This window comes from Panthera leo, chromosome A1 (genome assembly GCF_018350215.1).
Source record: "Panthera leo isolate Ple1 chromosome A1, P.leo_Ple1_pat1.1, whole genome shotgun sequence".
NCBI lineage: Eukaryota > Metazoa > Chordata > Mammalia > Carnivora > Felidae > Panthera > Panthera leo.
In genome coordinates, this window is record NC_056679.1 from 10321740 (window position 1) to 10342054 (window position 20315).

Below are 20315 nucleotides of genomic sequence, written 5' to 3' on the forward strand. Positions count from 1 at the left end.
GAAGCCACAGTTCCTTCCCTACAGGAGCTCACAGGGCAGTGCCAGACTGGCATCTACACTGCATGGGTGTCACCGCTCCCCTTCCCAGGCCCATGGCAGGCACTGTAACCACCAGGACGGCACTGTTAACTCTTAACGTGTTCAGCGTCTACCTTCTTACTGTGGACTTCCTACCACCTCCAGTTTGCCATCTTAAAACTCCTTCCTGCCACTGCACCCTCCCTCTTTTCCCCTTCAAGTCATCGTAAGAACCCAGGACTCATGATCTCTGCTCTCCAGCTCCTACTTCCGTGTGACTGCCATGCTTGGCTTCCCACCTCAGCTGTCTTGCCGAAGTTTCTGGCAGCATCCACGTAGCCAAATCCAGGGGCGGACTCCCAATCTTCCTCTTGTTTGACCTCTTAGCCGACTTTGACAAAGGTGACCGCTTACTCCTTGAAATGCTCCTTTCTCTTGCTTTCCGGAACAGTGTCCTGTCGTTGTGTATTCCTGCCTTTCTGATCATTCCTTCTCAGTTCCTTCTTCCTGTTCCTTCAGTGGCTGTGTTCTCCGGGCATCTTTTCTGGTGTCCTCTTCTCACTCTGTATTCTCCTTGGTGATTTTATCCACCCCCGTGGCTGTGCTGAAAACACCCGAAGCTCTATCCCCAGCCTGCAACTCTCCCCAGACCTCCCGATTGCTACATCCACCCACTGGAGGCCCTATCCACTGGCGTGATTCCCAGGACATGAGACCCAGCACTGCCATCCTGACCTTGCCTCTGACCCTGGCCCCTGCTTTAGTGTTTTCCCAGTGGTGTTCCCTCAGGGAAGACGTGGCATGAGTGAGTTCCTGCCCCAGAGACCTCTGAGTCTGCTTTGCCCTTTCTCTTCCTCGTTCCCCAGGACTTTGCAGCTGACCCGGTCACCGAGTCGTGTCATTTCTGTGTCCTAAATATCACTTGTCTCCACCTCCCCAGTTCTGATCTAGGTCACACCATCTCCCACGTGCGTGCTGCTGCCATGGCTCCCCATCTCCTCCACTCCTTGCTGTTGACCACCCTGTAGCCACAGAGACCTTTCTACAACCACATCTGATCCTGGTGCCCTCCTGCTCAGAGGCCTTCACATGCTTCTCTGGCTTTTATTCTTCCCCAAGAGCGCGAGCCCTTCCCTACCTTTGGCATCTAAGACTAGGAGACGGTCGTTCAGATGCCGACAGGAGTCAGGCTGGTCTGGGATTAGGCCTCGTTTTAATCACCTTCAGTTTTCCGGGTCCACAGCCTCCGTGGGTGCTGCTGAGGCCACTGACTTGGGGCTAATGTCTCTAGCTGGTCTTTTCTCCCCGCCTCCTGCCCCCCAGCTTGCCATCTGTCTGGGAAGGATTCCTGTCTCTAGAAATGAGTTCATCTGCGCTTCATACCCCCCATCTCTGCAACAGTGCCATAGGTTACTGTGATTTTAATTTTATTTGGAGTTTTTTTTTTTTCATTACCATGAGAATGAAAGTCTTTGCGCTCCTTTATAACCTCCGGTGACCTTTAGGATAAAGTCGAAATTCCTGGTCAAGGCTTACCTGGCCTCTCATGATCTTGGCAGATGCTGTTTTGCTGTTCTAGGCTCCTTCACCTGCACTGTCATCTTAAAGAATTCCTGGACTTATTTCAAGTCCTCAGAGGCCTTTTTTCTTTCCTCTTCCCCCAGACTGGCGTCTGCTGGTCTCCACACAGCACTGTTTCCCCTCCCCAGCTTTCTGTCTTTGTCCCCCGGCTCATCCTTCTCATTTCTTTGGACATGATATAGCTATAATTTATTCCTGGAAGCCTTTGGCCTAGTCTGGCCTCTCAAATCTGGGTTTGATGCCTTTCAAATGTACTTTCATAGCATATTATGCAACCCATTATCATTTAATTGCCTATTTACCTTTCTGTTTTCCACCTAAATGATGAATTGTTTGAAGGCAGCACCTGTGTCTCATTTCTCATTATATCTTTACTTCCTAGCAGAGGGACTCATTTTTTACAAGGTACAGTGAATAAATGAGTAAACAAATGCATGAACACTGAGCCTTGATCTTTATATAACTAACGACTGGTATAATACTCTGTTTCTAATGGTACTTTTACAAAGATACAGAAGCATTCATCACAAGACTGTCTCGTATCAACCTTTGAAAAAAGCTGCAGACAGAATGTTAAATGATTTCTCAGTAGACTTTCTGATGATCGAGCTTAAGAACCAACATGATTTTTCTTAAATAGCAAGTCAGGATCAGTTAAGGGCTTGAAACACCAATGAATGGATCATAGTCGTCATTTAAAAACAGTGTAATATAAAATGGAATAGAATAAAATTGAAATATCATAGTCTATCACACGTAGTAAGGGCAGGTATTGTCTTGTGAAATTTTGTTTTTCGTTTTGTGCACCCACAACACATATAAATGGTTGTAGTATGAAAAGCGTTTCTTGTTTTCTCATTGGTTTACAGTCAGTAAGTCTGTGAAAACCCTTGCCTTCAACTGTCTCTGTTAAGCCCCACAAAGCAGAGCTGAATCAGGAGTGTGGACTCCAGTGATTGGTGTGGAGGTATTGTGTATTTGCAAAATGAGACCTTTGCACTCTTTGAATCCAAGTGTCTGGTTTTCACTTTGTTGCTTACTCCTTGAACATTCAGGTATCTGGAGACAGTTTATTCAATAAGCAACCATTTTCTTTTTTGAAATACTTACCTCTGTTTGGGTAGGAAGCTGTGATCAGGATGTCACCATTCTCTTTGGCAGCCATACTGGAAAGGGGCTGAGGGCCAGTGTTACCCAGAGATAGCCCTGACCCGTCCGTCTGCTAGAAGAGCAGGAGGGGTGGGCACGTTTCTGATGCACTTTATCTTCTGTATGTGCTCTTGATTTGCGTGCACGGCCTTCTGCAAGCCCTTGCCTCCCATTTCAGTTTTCCTTATGCTTAAAATTGGTATGCTCTATATGAAAAGAAATCACATCTTTTTAATATTTAAAAGTTGGAGGATAGAGCAGATATACCATGATATGTTTGGTAGTTTTCCATTTTGGGGGGCAACTTCTTTTTGAAATAACCCATCAGCATGCTAATAAACAAGTGTAATTAAGGACTCATGTGTACTTAGTTTATATGACTAATTAATGTAAGACTGTTCTGTGTGAGTAGGGAAACATAGAAAAAAAAATACTAATACAGATTTTTCAGAGAGTAGGCCAGGAGAAAAGAGTGGGTTTCCCTTTTCTTTCTCGTTCTACTAGATGCTGGGAAAAGAAAAAAATAAAGTGTTTTGACTTAAATTGGGTTTAAGATACACACGATTATAGCTAGGATTGGGATACAAGTACAATTGGCTTTTAAACAATATGGGTTTGAATTGGGCATGTTCCCTTGTATGTGATTTTTTTTCCCGATAAATACAGTACAGTGCTATAAATGTATTTTCTCTTCCTTATGATTTTCTTTTTTTTAAATTTTTTTAAATGTTTTATTTATTTTTGAGACAGAGAGAGACCGAGCACGAGCAGGGGAGGGGCACAGAGAGAGAGGGAGACACAGAATCTGAAGCAGGCTCCAGGCTCTGAGCTATCAGCACAGAGCCCGACGTGGGGCTCGAACTCACGAATCGTGAGATCGTGACCTGAGCCGAAGTCAGAGGCTCAACCGACTGAGCCACCCAGGCACCCCGTTATGATTTTCTTAATGACATTTTCTTTTCCATAGCTTACTTTGTTGTAAGAAAACAATGTATAACACATATACACTGTGTTTATTGTTCATGTTATCAGTAAGGGTTCTGGTCAATACTAGGCTATTAGTAGGTAACTTTTGGGGGGAGTCAAAAGTTATCATCAGAGTTTAACCTGGACATGGGACTGGCCCCCAAACACTGCATTGTCCAAAGCCAAGTGCAGTTTACTTAGGAAATTCCCTTTGACATAGCATCAGATAGATGTTTTAAGGAAGTGTTTGTTTATAGCTGATGCATGTTCCCTCACATAGACCCTTTTCCTGGGGTCAGGTAGGTGAGCGGGAGATTGACTTAGCATGTAGATGCTACCCCAGTCACTGGGGGGCACTGGACTCTGAGAGAAAGAGGACTTCTGGTGAGTTTTTATATGTACAGTTTTCCTTTTGGTACAGTTCACAAGAACTGTGTGTCTTCTTCTTTTTGTTTCTTAAGTTTATTTATTTTGAGAGAAAGAGAGCAGGGGAGGGGCAGAAAGGGAGGGAACTAGAGAGAATCCCAAGCAGGCTCTGCACTGTCAGCACAGAGCCCCATGTGGGGCTCCCACTCACAAACTTGTGAGATCGTGACCCGAGCTGAAATCAAGAGTCTGACGCTTACCTGACCGAGCCCCAGAACTGCGTTTCTTCTTCTTTTTAAATGTTTAATCATTTTTGAGAGGGAGAGACAGAGCATGAGCAGGGGAGAGGCAGAGAGAGAGAGAGAGACAGACACAGGTTCCAGGCTCTGAGCTGTCAGCACAGAGCCTGACGCGGGGCTCAAACTCACAAACCATGAGATCGTGACCTGAGCCCTAGTTGGACATTTAACCGACTGAGCCCCGCAGGCGCCCCCAGAACTGTTTCTTCTAGTTGTGTAGTCCGATTTCCTTGTATCGTCTTCATTAAAGAGCTGCTTTTTCCTCTTGTCTGGTCTTGTCTCATCGTGCCTTCTGGCCTCTTCGCCGGGGCAGAGAGAATGTCCTGTGTGCCGTTGCATTGCCAGCACATGGTCACTGGTGTTAAGCTACATTGGACTGAGCCCAGCTGAGTTTCGCATCAGGGATTGTTTTCAAGGTCTTTGTCCTGTTTTCCTTCCTACTAGACTGGTCCACAGAGCTCCCTCCTCCCTGGGAAAAAGGTCTTTGTAAAGGCAGCTTCGTTCCCACTTGTTTGACACGTCCGATTTTGCTGAATGCTTAACTGTGTGCGACGCCCTGTGTTTGGGCTCTGGGAATATATGGATAAGTTTGAGACAGTTTTGCCTTCAAGGAAGTCATTGCCTCTTGGGAATGAATTTGTGAACCATATTAGCCCCTTCAGCCCTATCAGCTGTTGGATTATTCATAATATGAGAAGATTCATTACTACTGTAGGACCAGGTGGTCCTATATTTGGGGACCAATCTATGTTTTAAAAAGAGGAGGATTTATTGCAGGAACTTGTTACAGATGTTCTGGAAAGGGCTGGAGGGAGAAAACAGAGCAGGTGGCCTTACCTAGAGCGTGGTAACTACAGAAAGCTGCTACTGCCCCAAAGGCTAAAGGAACAAAGCAAAGGCTGTCTTCTGGAGCCTGTTCTTGTGGGGTGCTGTGGCCGGCCCTGCTGTTGGGTCACAACACTACATCTGAGCCAGTCCCGGGCCTGGCCCCCCACTGTTGCTGTGGGACCACAATCACCACTCTGCTGCCCTGGGCCTGCTCTGCTGGAGCCTGTAGCTGCCCACCAACACCTGCGTCTGTCACAGGGCTGGCCGGAGCCAGAAGCAGATGCCCCCGGCTCCCCCACACCCCCTTAGGATTGTGCCCCTCATTGTCAGGTTGGAGCCGGGTCTTAGATGGCAAGGGAAACTGGAAAATGTTGTTTTACAGTTTCTAGCCTTACGCAACATCTGAGGAGGGCACAGAAAGGCAGGACTGGGCATGAGTTCCACTGGAAAGCACCCAACGTACCGGGTCAAGTAGCATCCTGGCACTATTTGGGGCAAATCTCTCTCTCTCTCTCTCTCTGTTCCTTCTCTTTCTCAAAATCACCTTAAGGACGCTTCTGCAGACTTGGAATCACTTGGACAATGCATGGTTGTTCCAGGTAGATTTGATATTATTGTCAGTCAGCACCTGTACGAGTAAGGTGCTTGGGCCCATCTACTTGCTGGGAATGTTGGTGGATTTTGTTACTGATCTCACTCAGAGTGTTCCAACTAAAGAACTACTCTAATTTCCAATGGCATATTAAGAAAAAACCATTGTATAGTGTTCGTTTTCAAGAAATCTATGAAGACATACAGTTGCCTATTAGATAGGTAAACACCTCTTCAAAGTAAAATTTCCTTTTGTAGAAAGCACCAAACATTTCCCCCAGAACAACTATTAGATATAAAACACTGCTGAGGTCTGCGTCTTTTTAAGAGTGTGGCCTCTCAACTATATTTCTTTATTTAGATTAACGGTCTCCAGGAGCTGCTCTAACCCCTTTCTCTGTCTGCTCTGGCTTCCCACTAGAATGGTCTTCAGCAGAGAAGCAATCAGGAGACTTCTCGCCAGTAAGTGTCGCTGCTACAGCAATGATGCCCCCGATGATATGGTCCTGGGAATGTGCTTTAGTGGGTTGGGAATCCCTGTGACACACAGCCCTCTCTTCCATCAGGTGAGAACAACATTTTTATTTCTACCTCAGAGGGAGAGAGGGGGATTTTCTTCTCACTTAAGGATCCTACTTCATTCCCTTCCTATATTCTTTTGGAGACAGTCTTAAGAACTGTGGATGGGCTCCGGATCTCTCTGTCCAGAGGGCTGATGCTGTTCCATCTATGGCAGGAAAATGGAAAACAGAAAGCTCTGGAAAACAGAATGGTGTTTGACCAGTGTCCTTGAATATAGAACGAGGGAAAAGCTACTCTTTTTTCCCCCTCTGTTTTTGAGTTAAAACATTGGTGGCATTTAAAATTATTAAATGCTATCTAGAAATACGCACGGACGACCTAATATTTCTGCTGTGTGTCTGCCACCAAGTGAATGTAAATCTGTCCTGTCCTCAGGTTTTACGCTGTCCACCAGCTGCTTTTTTATTGGGCTTTCTCCTTTCATTGCTCTTAAGCTGAGTGGCTAAACTCTGTTACACTTCAGCATAGTATCTCAATAAGCATATATACTGGGGGTATATATTTTTGTTGTCTGCGACGATGTTTGCCAAGGATAGTTGGTGCTATAGTGGCTTCACCATACTGCAATTTGGGTTGGGAGAAGGGAATCTGCATTATGTTTGGTAGTTTTTTTTGTTTTTTGTTTTTTGTTTTTTTCAGGAATCAGGTCAGCGAATGTTCTGATGGTGTAATAATACAAATGTTGTCATATTTAGTAACCAATAGCAAATGCTATCATACCAATATAGAAAATTGAACATGACAGAAATAGCACTATAGGAAATAACTTGAACAAGGCAAAGAAAATGTTTGCATTATCAAGAAAGGCAGAATCCATTTTGGCATCCTTGAGGACCGCAATGGAGAATAGAAATAGACCTTTCGTAATAAGAAATGTATGAGAAATCTCTTTCTTGGTACCAGTCAGTACTTCTCCAATCTTTTAAAACCTTGAGAGCCCTTACCCATTTTAAGCCTATGTATTGTGTTATGGGGTGACTTAGAGAAGCAAATTATTTTCTCTTGCTCTTTCTCTCACCCCGTGTCATAGTGTTTCACTTCTAGAAAAGGAAGGGTAATTAAAACTGTTGGTTTAAGGGGAATAATTTGTCACCGTTAATAGGACAGTCTTGGGTTTTTATAGCACCAAGGGAGGAATATGCTAGTAAAGAAAATGATAAAGAGAAAAGAAAGAAGGAAAATAATCCTTAAGCAAAAAATCCTTTGAAGATAATTAAAAATAAAAAAAATTGTCATTTCCCAGACTTTAGGACTCTTGATTTCTCTAATCCACATAATAAATGGTAAATCTTTCCAAAAGTGTAAAATATGCTTAAAGCCTATCCTCCCCAACAGATACTACTATATCTTCTAATTCTTAAGCCTCTTTTAGAGAGTTTGCTATGATTTGGAAATTATTTCACGTTTATAATGCTTGAATACTGATCGAAACAGTGCATTGGTTCATACTGAGAAACATATAGGAGGCACAGAGATAAAAATCTAAGATTCCTGATGAGTTAGAGATAGAGTGGGCTTTAGGAAAATAGTCTCAGAGACAAAGTAGCCTGGGCCACTCTCCTTCTCTTTTTAGTCAGTTTATTGTGAAATCATAGGCTTAGAAGGGGGCTTCAAGGAATATGTAGTATATCCTTTTATTAAAAACAAAGGGTCTAGAGCATATGGTTTTTTGTTCTTCTAAAATTATATGCCACCAATGGGTATGGCAGCATGCAGTGGCCAGCCAGTGAAACCTCTGCGCAAAATTGTCAAAATACTCATTTCAGGACTCTGGAAATCAAACAAACAAAAGCAGTGGGAAGCATTCATTCCTGAAAAATTGTGATGGCTTCAGTAAGACCAACGGAATATGAGGCCTTCTGAGGCCTTTCTGCCTGAAGACCCCTCAGCCTCCACCTCCCCATGCACCCCACCTTGGTTGGAGAGAGCAAGAACGGTTTGACCAGTATGGGCCTAGCTGGAAAAAAACAGCAGCTTTGCTGTCAGAGGGGGTGGACTTGGTTTTGGGGGGAGAGATATTAAAGGTTAGAGCAAAATCAACAGAAAAACAGCAGAAAAAATTAGTTATATTGGAAAGATCAGCTGATTTGGTAAACCTTTAGCTAGGTTGCCCAAGAGAAAAAGAAGACAGAGATTACCAAAAGGAATTAAAGAGGGGACATCATTACAAACCCTACCAAAATTGTGCCAACAAGTTAGACAATTTGAGTGAAAGGGGAGAAATTTCTAGAATCACACTCATTAGCCAAACTGGCTTAAAAAGAAACAGAGAAAGTATTTGAACCTACATACATTGATGGAATTAAAGGAGTGAGAATACTTTCTGATTCATTTTATGAGGCCAATATTAACCTAGTATGTCAAAGATGCATATTGTTATCCTTCGAGCAAGCACTTAGAAGATCACTCCAAAAATAAACAAGGGGATTAAAATGGTATATCACAAAAAGAAACGGCAAGCCAATATTACTCTGGAGCATAGATAGAAAAATCCTTAACAAAATATTAGCAGACTGAATCCAGCAATATATAAATGGGATTATATGCCATGGCCCAGTGGGATTTACCACAGGAATGAAAGCTTGGTTTACCATCCAAAATCAATTATTTTTACATACCATATGAATAGAATAATGAATAAAAGCCACATGATCCTCTGATTAGACACCGAAAAATATTTGACAAAATCTAACACCCCTTCATGATTAAATACATTGCAATCCAAGCCTATCTCAAAAAACAAGAAAAATCTCGAATACAAAATCTAACAGCACACCTAAAGGAAACAGAAGTAGAACAGCAAAGACATCCCAAACCCAGCAGAAGAAGAGAAATAATAAAGATCAGAGCAGAAGTAAAAAATATAGAATCTAAAAAAACTGTAGAGCAGATCAGTGAAACCAACAGTTGGTTTTTTTGAAAAAATAAACAAAATTGATAAACCTCTAGCCAGGCTTCTCAAAAAGAAAAAGGAGATGACCCAAACAGATAAAATCATGAATGAAAATGGAATTATTACAACGAATCCCTCATAAATACAAGCAATTATTAGGGAATACGATGAAAAACTATATGTCAACAAACTGGGCAACCTGGAAGAAATGGACACATTCCTAAGCACCCACACATTTCCAAAACTCAAACAGGAAGAAATAGAAAATTTGAACAGACCCATACCCAGTGAAGAAATTGAATCGGTTATCAAAAATCTCCCAACAAATAAGAGTCCAGGACCAGATGGCTTCCCTGGGGAATTCTACCAGACATTTAAAGCAGAGATAATACCTATCCTTCTCAAGCTGTTCCAAAAAATAGAAAGGGAAGGAAAACTTCCAGACTCATCCTATGAAGCCAGCATTACTTTGATTCCCAAACCAGACAGAGACCCAGCAAAGAAAGAGAACTACAGGCCAATATCCCTGATGAATATGGATGCAAAAATTCTCAACAAGATACTAGCAAATCGAATTCAACAGCATGTAAAAAGAATTATTTACCATGATCAAGTGGGATTCATTCCTGGGATGCAGGGCTGGTTCAATATTCGTAAATCGATCAATGTGATACATCACACTAATAAAAGAAAAGATAAGGACCATATGATCCTGTCAATCGATGCAGAAAAAGCATTTGACAAAATTCAGCATCCTTTCTTAAGAAAAACCCTCGAGAAAGTCGGGATAGAAGGAATGTACTTAAACATCATAAAAGCCATTTATGAAAAGCCCACAGCTAATATCATCCTCAATGGGGAAAAACTGAAAGCTTTCCCCCTGAGGTCAGGAATACTACAGGGGTGTCCACTCTCACCACTGTTGTTTACCATAGTGTTGGAAGTGCCAGCATCAGCAATCAGACAACACAAGGCAATCAAAGGTATCCAAATTGGCAAAGATGAAGTCAAGCTTTCACTTTTTGCAGATGACCTGATATGATACATGGAAAACCCGATAGACTCCACCAAAAGTCTGCTAGAACTGATACATGAATTCAGCAAAGTCACAGGATACAAAATTAACGTACAGAAATCAGGTGCATTCTTATACACTAAGAATGAAGCAACAGAAAGAAAGACAAAGAAACTGATCCCATTCACAATTGCACCAAGAATCATGAAATACTTAGGAATAAACCTAACCAAAGATGTACAAGATCTGTATGCTGAGAACTATAGGAAGCTTATGAAGGAAACTGAAGAAGATACAAAGAAATGGAAAAACATTCCATGCTCATGGATTGGAAGAATAAATATTGTTAAAATGTCAATAATACCCAAAGCAATCTACACATTCAATGCAATCCCAATCAAAATTGCAGCAACATTCTTCTCGAAGCTAGAACAAGCAATCCTAAAATTTGTATGGAACCACAAAAGACCCCAAATAGCCAAAGTAATATTGAAGAAGAAGACCAAAGCAGGAGGCATCACAATCCCAGACTGTAGCCTCTACTACAAAGCTGTAATCATCAAGACAGAACGGTATTGGCACAAAAAACAGACACATAGACCAATGGAATAGAATAGAGACTCCAGAACTGGACCCACAAAAGTATGGCCAACTAATCTTTGACAAAGCAGGAAAGAATATCCAATGGAAAAAAGACAGTCTTTGTAATAAATGGTGCTGGGAGAACTGGACAGCAACAGGCAGAAGAATAAAACTAGACCACTTTCTTACACCATTCACAAAAATAAACTCAAAATGGATGAAGGACCTGAATGTGAGACAGGAAACCATCAAAACTCTAGAGGAGAAAGCAGGCAAAAACCTCTCTGACCTCAGCTGCAGCAATTTCTTACTTGACACATCTCCAAAGGCAAGGGAATTAAAAGCAAAAATGAACTATTGGGACCTCATGAAGATAAAAAGCCTCCCCACTGCAAAGGAAACAATCAACAAAACTAAAAGGCAACCAACGGAATGGGAAAAGATATTTGCAGATGACATATCGGACAAAGGGCTAGTATCCAAAATCTATAAAGACCTCACCAAAATCCACACCCAAAAAAACAAATAATCCAGTGAAGAAATGGGCAGAAGACGTGAATAGACACTTTTCCAAAGAAGACATCCAGATGGCCAACAGGCACATGAAAAGATGCTCAATGTCACTCCTCATCAGGGAAATACAAATCAAAACCACACAGATATCACCTCATGCCAGTCAGAGTGGCCAAAATGAACAAATCAGGAGACTATAGATGCTGGAGAGGATGTGGAGAAACAGGAACCCTCTTGCACTGTTGGTGGGAATGCAAATTGGTGCAGCCACTCTGGAAAACAGTGTGGAGGTTCCTCAAAAAATTAAAAATAGATCTACCCTATGACCCAATAATAACACTGCTAGGAATTGACCCAAGGGATACAGGAGTGCTGATGCATAGGGGCACTTGTACCCCAATGTTTATAGCAGCACTCTCAACAATAGCCAAATTATGGAAAGAGCCTAAATGTCCATCAACTGACGAATGGATAAAGAAATTATGGTTTATATACACAATAGAATACTTCTTGGCAATGAGAAGAATGAAATCTGGCCATTTGCAGTAACGTGGATGGAACTGGAGAGTGTGATGCTAAGTGAAATAAGTCATACAGAGAAAGACAGATACCGTATGTTTTCACTCTTATGTGGATCCTGAGAAACTTACCAGAAGACCATGGCGGAGGGGAAAGGGAAAAAAAAAAGAGAGGGAGGGAGGAAAACCAGAAGAGACTTTTAAAAACTGAGAATAGACTGAGGGTTGATGGGGGGTGGGAGGGAGGGGAAAGTGGGTGTAGGGCATTGAGGAGGGCACCTGTTGGGATGAGCACTGGGTGTTGTATGAAAACCAATTTGATAATAAATTTCATATTAAAAAAATAGAAAAGTGAAAAACAAATAGAAGAGAAAGCCTTCTCAACAAACTAGAAGAGAAAGCCTCAATCTGATAAAGTGAATCTATAACGTACCAAAACTGGGAACAAGGCAGGGATGTCTGTCTCACCGCTTTTATTCAGCACTATACTCAGAGGTTCTAACCAGTGCAATAAGGTGCAAAATATACATGTAAGGATACAGATTGGAAGGGAGTAAGTAAAACTGTCTGTATCCATAGACCATATGATCTTGTATGTGGAAAAGCCTCCCTATCCACCTGTCCACCAAAGGTGGCGGTGGAGGGCGGAGGCGGGGCCAAACTTCTAGAACCAATAGATGAGTTTAGCAACGTTGCAGGCTACGAGGCCAATGTACAAAAGCATTTGTACCGTTTTGGCAACAAAAAATCCAAAAATGAAGAAAACAATGTCATTCACAATAACATCCAAATGAATAAAAATACTCAGGCATAAACCTTCGAGGAAGTTACATTGTATGCTGCACAACAAAATTCTGAGAAAAATTAAGATCTAGTTAAGCGAAGAGACAGAGACCATATTTATGGATTGGAAGACTCAATCCCACTATGATGGCAATTTACTCCGCTGATGTTTTAATACTTAAATTTTATTATTTCATCTTACTTAAAATTAGCTTATTCTGAATGCCTAAATGAAGTGTTCTGGATCAGAGAGAGATTTTTAGATTAAACAAGTCACAGTAAATAAGAGCCTATCTTGTGCCCACCCCCACCCCATCTCCACTGCCTCTTCGACCTAGTTTCACCTCCAGGGCACTGCGCGAAGGGCCAGCTCAGTTGTCCCACATGAGTGGCCCGATACCCCACGGGCAAGTTACAAAGAAAAAATTGTTTTCTCTGCTTCTAAAGAGGAACCCTTCCTTTACGTCAGCATTTTGGTGTGCAAATACCTCATTTGTCCTTGAAATGTAAATGTATCCCAGAGTGAAAGCGTACAGGTTTTCCTGGCACTTCGGGGCTTACCCTCTAGACCTAGTTCAGGGATATAACCGTTGGTCTTCTCAAGAGATAAGGGAAGTTTTGGGGAGCCTGGGTGGCTCAGTCGGTTGAGCGTCCGACTTCGGCTCAGGTCATGATCTCACAGTTCGCGGGTTTGAGCCCCACGTCGGGCTCTGTGCTGACAGCTCAGAGCCTGGAGCCCGTTTCGGATTCTGTGTCTCCTATCTCTCTGCCCCTCCCCTGTTCATGCTCTGTCTCTGTCTCAAAAATAAAAAATAAACAGTAAAAAAAAATTAAAAAAAAATATAAGGGAAGTTTTACTTTCCTTTGGGATCAGAGCAGTTGACTAGACAAATGGACTGTGAGATGTTTCTTGGGGCTTTTTTGCAGGAGCACAGAAATTCAGGGAAATTTTATTGCCCCACATTCCCCAAATTCGTCTATAAATTCAGTGTGATCCATATCAAAATCATAGCAGTCTTCTTTTGTAAAAAATTGACAAGCTGATCCTAAAATGTATATGGAAATACAGAACAATTCTTAAGGAGATCAAAATTGGAGAATTTACCCTTCAACGATTTCATAACTCACTATAAAGCTATGACACAAGGTACAAGTTGTATAAATATTTTATATATAATTATATATAATATATATATAAATATCAATGAATATATATATATAAATATCAATGAAAAATATATATATATATATAAAATATATCAAAGAACAGGATAGAGATTCTAGAAATAAACCCTCTCATTTATGGTAAACTAATTTTTCACAAAGATGCCAAGGCACTTCAGTGGGGATGTGGAACCAGTCGTGCTGGACCAATTATATATTTCCACCCACGAAAAATGAACTTGGAACTTTCCCTCATACCTCACGCAAAAATTAACTCAAATGTATCACAGTACAAAATATAAGAGCTAAAACTGTAAACTGCTGGGAAAAAACGTAGGGGTAATTCTTTGTGACCCTAATTTAGGCAAGGATATATGGCATCGAAAGCATGCTCCACAGAAGGAAAAATTCATAAATTGGACTTTATGAAACTTAAAAAAAAACAACCTTTGCTCTTTAAAAGATATCATGAAGAGAAAGAAAAAAAATCATAACTGAGAGAAATGTTTCTAAATTACGTATCTGGTAAAGGACTTGAATCCAGAATTATATAATCATCTTTTGCAAGTCAACAAGAAAATAAACTGCTGAGTTTAAGATGGGCCAGTGATTGAACAGACATTTCACTAACGAAGATACATGAATGGCTAATAAGCACGTGGAAAGATGCTCAACCTTGTTAGTCACGAGGGAAATGCAGACTAAAATCACATCGCCTAGAATGGCCCTAAGCCGAACGACAGACTCTTCCCGGTGTTGGTGGGGCTGTGGAAAAGCTGGACCTCTACTGGGAATATAAAATACACTCATTTTGGAAACGTCTTGATGGTCTTTAAAAAGTTAAACATATATGTGGTAGGCAATTTATGACATACAGTCTCACTGGTCCCCTCCTGCTGGCATTCATACGCCGTGTATTCCCCTCTCTGGCGTGTGGGCCCATTGCGTATGGAAAAGGTGATGGGGGGTCTCTTCTGTAATTCGGTTACAAGGGATTGTGACCTCCAACTTTCTTGTGGACTCTCCCTACTTCCTTCTTGGCTTGCAAGTTTTGTTGCAGCAAGCTGCAGGGGGCTGGGCGTGGCAGTGAGGCCCTCAGTTCACTAGTCCAGAAGGAACTGAACGTGACTAGCAACCCCAGAGTGAGCTTGGGAGTGGATCTTCTCCTAGTCGAGGCTTCCGATGAGATCGTACAGCCTGGGCTGGCATCCTGATTACAATCTTGTGACAGCCCATGAAGCAGAGGTCCCAGCTAAGCTGCGCCCAGACTCCTGACCCATGAAAGCTGTGTGATAATCACTGCGTGTTGTTTGTGTGGTTGTGTGGTATATCCACTCAGTGTACTATTGCTCACAATAAAAGTAATGAACTATGATACATGCAGCAGTGCTAAGTGAAGGAAGCCAGGCCCAACACATTCGTGGTATATGATTCCACTGATAAGAAATTTCTAGAAAAGGCAGTACTATAAAGAAAAAGCAAATCAGTGGTTTCTTGCGGCTGCCAGTAGGGGTGAGGATTGACTTAAAATGAATGCCAGGGAATTTGGGAGAATGACTGTAGCCTTCTAAAACTGGATTTGTGGTTGCCTAAATATGGACGTTTACTAAAAATTTTCAAGCTACTGTTACTGTGCGTGAATTGTATGATATGTAAATCATAGGTCAATATAGCCATAAAAATGTGTTTGAAGAAATACAGTTTTAATCTCCATTTATTGCTGTTCAGTGTGCTCTAATATTTACAGATTAAATTTTGATTTCACCCAAAGTTTGTCCTTCTCATGCAGTTTAAGCCATCTCTCTCCCTGTGCACAGCTTCCCGTCATGTTCCATGTCTGTTCTTAAGGCCTCCTCCCACACTCCTGACCCTGGCTGTTTGGTACTTCCTTTTGGCATTTTGAGCAACGAGATGTGATTCTCAGAGTCCATCTAGACTTCTTGGTGTTGCAGATGCCTCTTTTCACTTTTCTAGTTTTGTTTTGTTGTTTTTCATAACTGCATTTTCCAGAAATGATTAGCCCATTCTAATAACTTTGTAAGCCAGCCCTTCACTCGTATCCATGGCCCCTAAGATACAAATGCAATCACTTCTGGAATCTGCATGAATACAGGGAAAGATATTATGGATTAATTTTTTTTTCCTATGAGATTCATTTGTGTCTCTAACAGTTCATTTTTAAATGTGAAAAACGAGCCAAGAGTTGTTTCCACTGTTTTTCTTTCTTTCTTCTGGGACCATCAACAACTGTGGAGTTATCTGAGAATTGAACTGAGAGTATGTTTTTCCTGAGTTTTCTTCCACGCCAGTAAACTCTCAGAAGGCCTTGCAAGTAAACATCATATATGAATCCCCTCAGCTAATATTCAAAACTTTCTCACCTCTGTTAGACTTTATTCCAGTATGTATATTTGGTCTTTGTTTTCCCTCTTCCTTTAAAATTTCCTTCTTAGATTTTTAAAACCATGAGCACTTAGAATTTTTAAAGCACAATAAATGGCTGGTATGGAAGTTCTCCCCGTACATTATTTTGTTTTTTTTTTAACGTTTATTTATTTTTGAGACAGAGAGAGACAGAGCATGAACGGGGGAGGGGCAGAGAGAGAGAGGGAGACAGAATCGGAAGCAGGCTCCAGGCTCCGAGCCATCAGCCCAGAGCCCGACGCGGGGCTCGAACTCACGGACCGCGAGATCGTGACCTGAGCTGAAGTCGGACGCTCAACCGACTGAGCCACCCAGGCGCCCCTCCCCCTTCACATTATTTCGAAGGCTTCTTTGCAGATACTATTGTTTGAACCCTCACGTGAGTGGAATATTTGTGCCATTCCTGGATAAAGCCTCCCAAGGAGGCCAGGGCAGTAAAGGCACTGTTGATGTGCCCAGCCTGTGGCACAATGGAATGAGGACCAGCCACACTGCCCTGGGAGGATGCTGGACTAGGATCTGAGCCAGGGACCTGCTCCCCCGTTCCGTTCCTGGCTTGTCATGTTACCCTAAGAAAGTTACAATCTCTGTGAGCTCTGTTTTCTCATCTATAAATTGGTGACAAATCCCTGATCATCTCACAAGGTTGTCTCAAGGGTTGAATGAATGAGATAAAATTTAATGAGGGTATTCTGTAAACCATTTAAGAGAGTTTATTTAAGTATTCATATCAGGCATTTTAAGCAGAATATAATAAAATTTTAGCCTAGAGACTTGTTTTTAAAATGTATCTTAGGGGCACCTCTGGGTGGCTTAGTTGGTTGAGTATCTGACTTTGGCTCAGGTCGTGATCTCACAGTCCGTGAGTTGGAGCCCAGCATGAGACTCTCTGCTCTCAGTGCAGAGCCTGCTTCAGATCCTCTGCCCGCGCCCCACCCCCCCCCCACCCCCGCAGCCTCTACCCCACCCCTCTTGCTGTGCTCTCTCAAAAATAAAAAAATGAAACATTTTAAAAGTGTATCCTATCTGGGTTTAATAAAGCCAAGACTGTTTCAGTATTGATAACCCAGTGAGGGAGTGTATAACACAGATGGGCGATATAAATCTGTAAACAAGCCTTGAGAGCAGGTGCATACTTTGTTTAGAGAAAATGAAATAGTATCTGGTTTCAGTTTCCTTCCGTAGCTGCTAGGTTACTTCAATCTCAGTCATTCTAGGCTATGTCTGATTCTGCTTAAACATCATTTTGTTAAGTTCTAGAGGATATTGAAATGATGACAATGCAAAAAGTTTTTTTGGCTCTCTTGCAAACTGTTTCCAGTTATTCAATGTGTCTCTTCACATTTCTGCAGTCAGACGAGACATCTAGATAGGAAGAGAGCATTGAGATACTTTATCCTTCTCCCTGATTCCCTGATGAGCTCCACATTTTCCTACTCTGAGAGACTTATGCCTAATTACACATCAGGTCAGTGGACAGGCCAGGGGAACCCTGAGAACTCTTCACCCTGCCCTACCACACACACACACACACACACACACACACACACACCACATATAGCCAGAAAGAAAGGCCTGGGAAATAGCAGTTTTTCTGCTTTTTTTTTTTTTTTTTTTTTTTTTTTTGCACGTTATAATAGTGACTTAAATGACTTACCAAGGAAAGATTTTTATATTTATCATGGTTGAGGGATCTCCTAGAGGTCTGTGGAACACAGAAGCAAAAAGTGGTGCATTTGGAATATTTAAGTAATCGGAGATACAAAAGCAGGGAGCCTGGAGTCAGAGGGAGGGTGGTGGAAAAGATTTTCTTGCTTGCTTTTAGATTCTCATAGCCAATATCAAATATTGAAGAAAAGCAGTCACTTCATGAATTCAAATGCTATTCTGAAGCAAAATTGTTTTCGGTGCTAAGAGAGCATAAACCTCTGTTCTTCTTCTCGCAGGCCCGGCCCGTGGATTATCCTAGGGACTACCTTTCTCACCAAATTCCCATATCTTTTCATAAACACTGGAACATCGATCCGGTAAAGGTATATTTCACGTGGTTGGCACCCAGTGAGGAAGACAAAGCCAGGCAGGAGACACAGAAAGGCTTTAAGGAAGAGTTATAAAGCGTGCTGGCCTATGAGCACAGTTTGGTTACGAGACCGGAGTGGAGGCTGGCATCGTCCTGCGAGCTGTGACCACATTGCTTCCATGTGCCACATGGCATTGGGAGACTCTGACTTTAGGTGGAAATTATGTATATGGTATTTTTTGAAGGGGGGGGGGGGGAGGAAACAGAGTCGTAGGGGAAACAGATTTTTTTTTTTCTGGGAAAAATCACTTGCTTTTTGCATTATGCAGTTATTGTAATATACAGTGATTACTGTGTATTTTTCAAGCTGTGATACAGCAGCTTTATTACTGTCACAGAAAAATAAATGGTACCAGAAGTCTCCTTCCTGTTTTCTCTCTTCATTATAAAGTGTCAGATGGGCATGAGACTGGCAAGACATGACTGTGTGTGTATATATATATATACATATATATATACACACACACACACCCACTCTACAGTGTGTGTGTGTGTGTGTGTGTATATATATATATATATATATAAGAGGCAACATCCGTTGACATGGGTATTACCATGATGTGAACTTTTTAACCATATTATTAATGATGAAAATTATTTTCTGGTTATTCAGTAGGAATAATGCTGTATTAAATATTCATCAAACATCATAAAAGTCGAGATACGAAGTCCCCCGTAGTCTATAATCAGGGTTGTTATGTTTTATCTGTTTTTCTGTTGGTGCCTCATAAAAAGAATAAGAAGTCTTCTGCTAGAGCTTTCTATCTCTTTCTTTAGAGGTTCATCTCTGTTCTATTTCTCCCCGAAGCCCTATCTTTATGACCTACTTGTAACACAAAAGTGTGCTGGATTCCGCCAGAGAATAGTGTTCTCAATATTTAAAAACAACGTTGTCGGGCTTTATTCAAGTCTGTGAGCTCTGTAGAAGTCTCAGGAAGTGAATTAAATTAATTTGTACCTGATGTTTTACTCTTATTTTTCTTTGAATGTTACTTAACGACTCTCTCCTGGCTCATAATAGACCCCCCCCCCCCCAGTGTACCGTGGAACCCTAATGGAAAGGCACCATGGTGATTTAGTAATTTCCCTGGGTTCTTACAAAATGAGATTTGAATATAGTATTTTGAAACAGCTCTAGTTTTCAAATCATATCTTTAGTATCTAGTAATTTAACACATTCATTATTAATTTGTAAAAAGTACTCTGTATGTTAACATTTTAATTATGTAATTCAGTTTTTCTGAGGGCATTTGCATAAAATTTGATTTTGATATGTCTTAAACTAATTTCGGTCTAGTAAAATACTTTCCTCTTTTTTAAAAAAAAAAAAAATTGCTATTCATTAACTTTGCTTGTAAGGCTTTTTATGGCCAAGCACAGGGTTTTAAAGCCATACCACTAAAAGTACCCATGTGTGTTTTTTAACAATACATTTTCTTGTAGCTTAGCTTGGACTCATTTCCAAAATGATGCAATAGTATTTTTTACTGGTTTCCAAATTAGCAAAAACCAGAACTGGTGTGTTTTCGGTGGTGACCGAATGCATTAGATTCATTTTTGTGAAAGTGGATGTGGTGGCCTGTCCAAGGACTGGATTGGGGACGAGCAGATGTTTGAGAAGCACCCCAAGGGTCTATAGATCCTGTCAGACTGGTGGTGACATCAGCATCGTTGTCAGAGCTGGGATGGCTGTCCTTGCTATCGTCACAGTCACCTTCCTGTTATCTGTGATCAGTACCCCCCGGGGAGCCTGGCTGCCTGACCCAGTGGAAAAGAGGCTTTGGTTCTTCCTGCTCTGGCCTCCCAATTGTCATACTCCCAATATGGCAGATTCATTTGACAGGATTGAACAGGCATCTATCTGTACACGAAGATCCACGTCAAGCTTTCAGTGCCTTCTACTGATGCCAGAGTACCTCCTCTGGTACTTGTTGGTGTTTCATTGATTGTGTTTACTTTTTGG

General features: G+C 41.6%; 1 protein-coding gene across 3 annotated transcripts in view; it reads left to right on the forward strand.

The window, feature by feature from the left end:
* The window catches only part of B3GLCT (beta 3-glucosyltransferase), a 121233-nt gene extending 102518 nt beyond the window's left edge, over positions 1-18715 (forward strand). The window contains exons 14-15 of one of the 3 annotated variants that reach the window (XM_042947057.1): positions 6220-6364; positions 18219-18715. In XM_042947057.1, the coding sequence (XP_042802991.1) occupies positions 6220-6364; positions 18219-18386 (313 nt within the window). In that variant the 3' untranslated portion in view covers positions 18387-18715. The remainder of the gene's footprint in view (positions 1-6219; positions 6365-18218) is intronic. The other 2 variants (XM_042947210.1, XM_042947127.1) reach the window with 2 other exon arrangements.
* The last annotated feature ends 1600 nt before the right edge of the window (positions 18716-20315 follow it).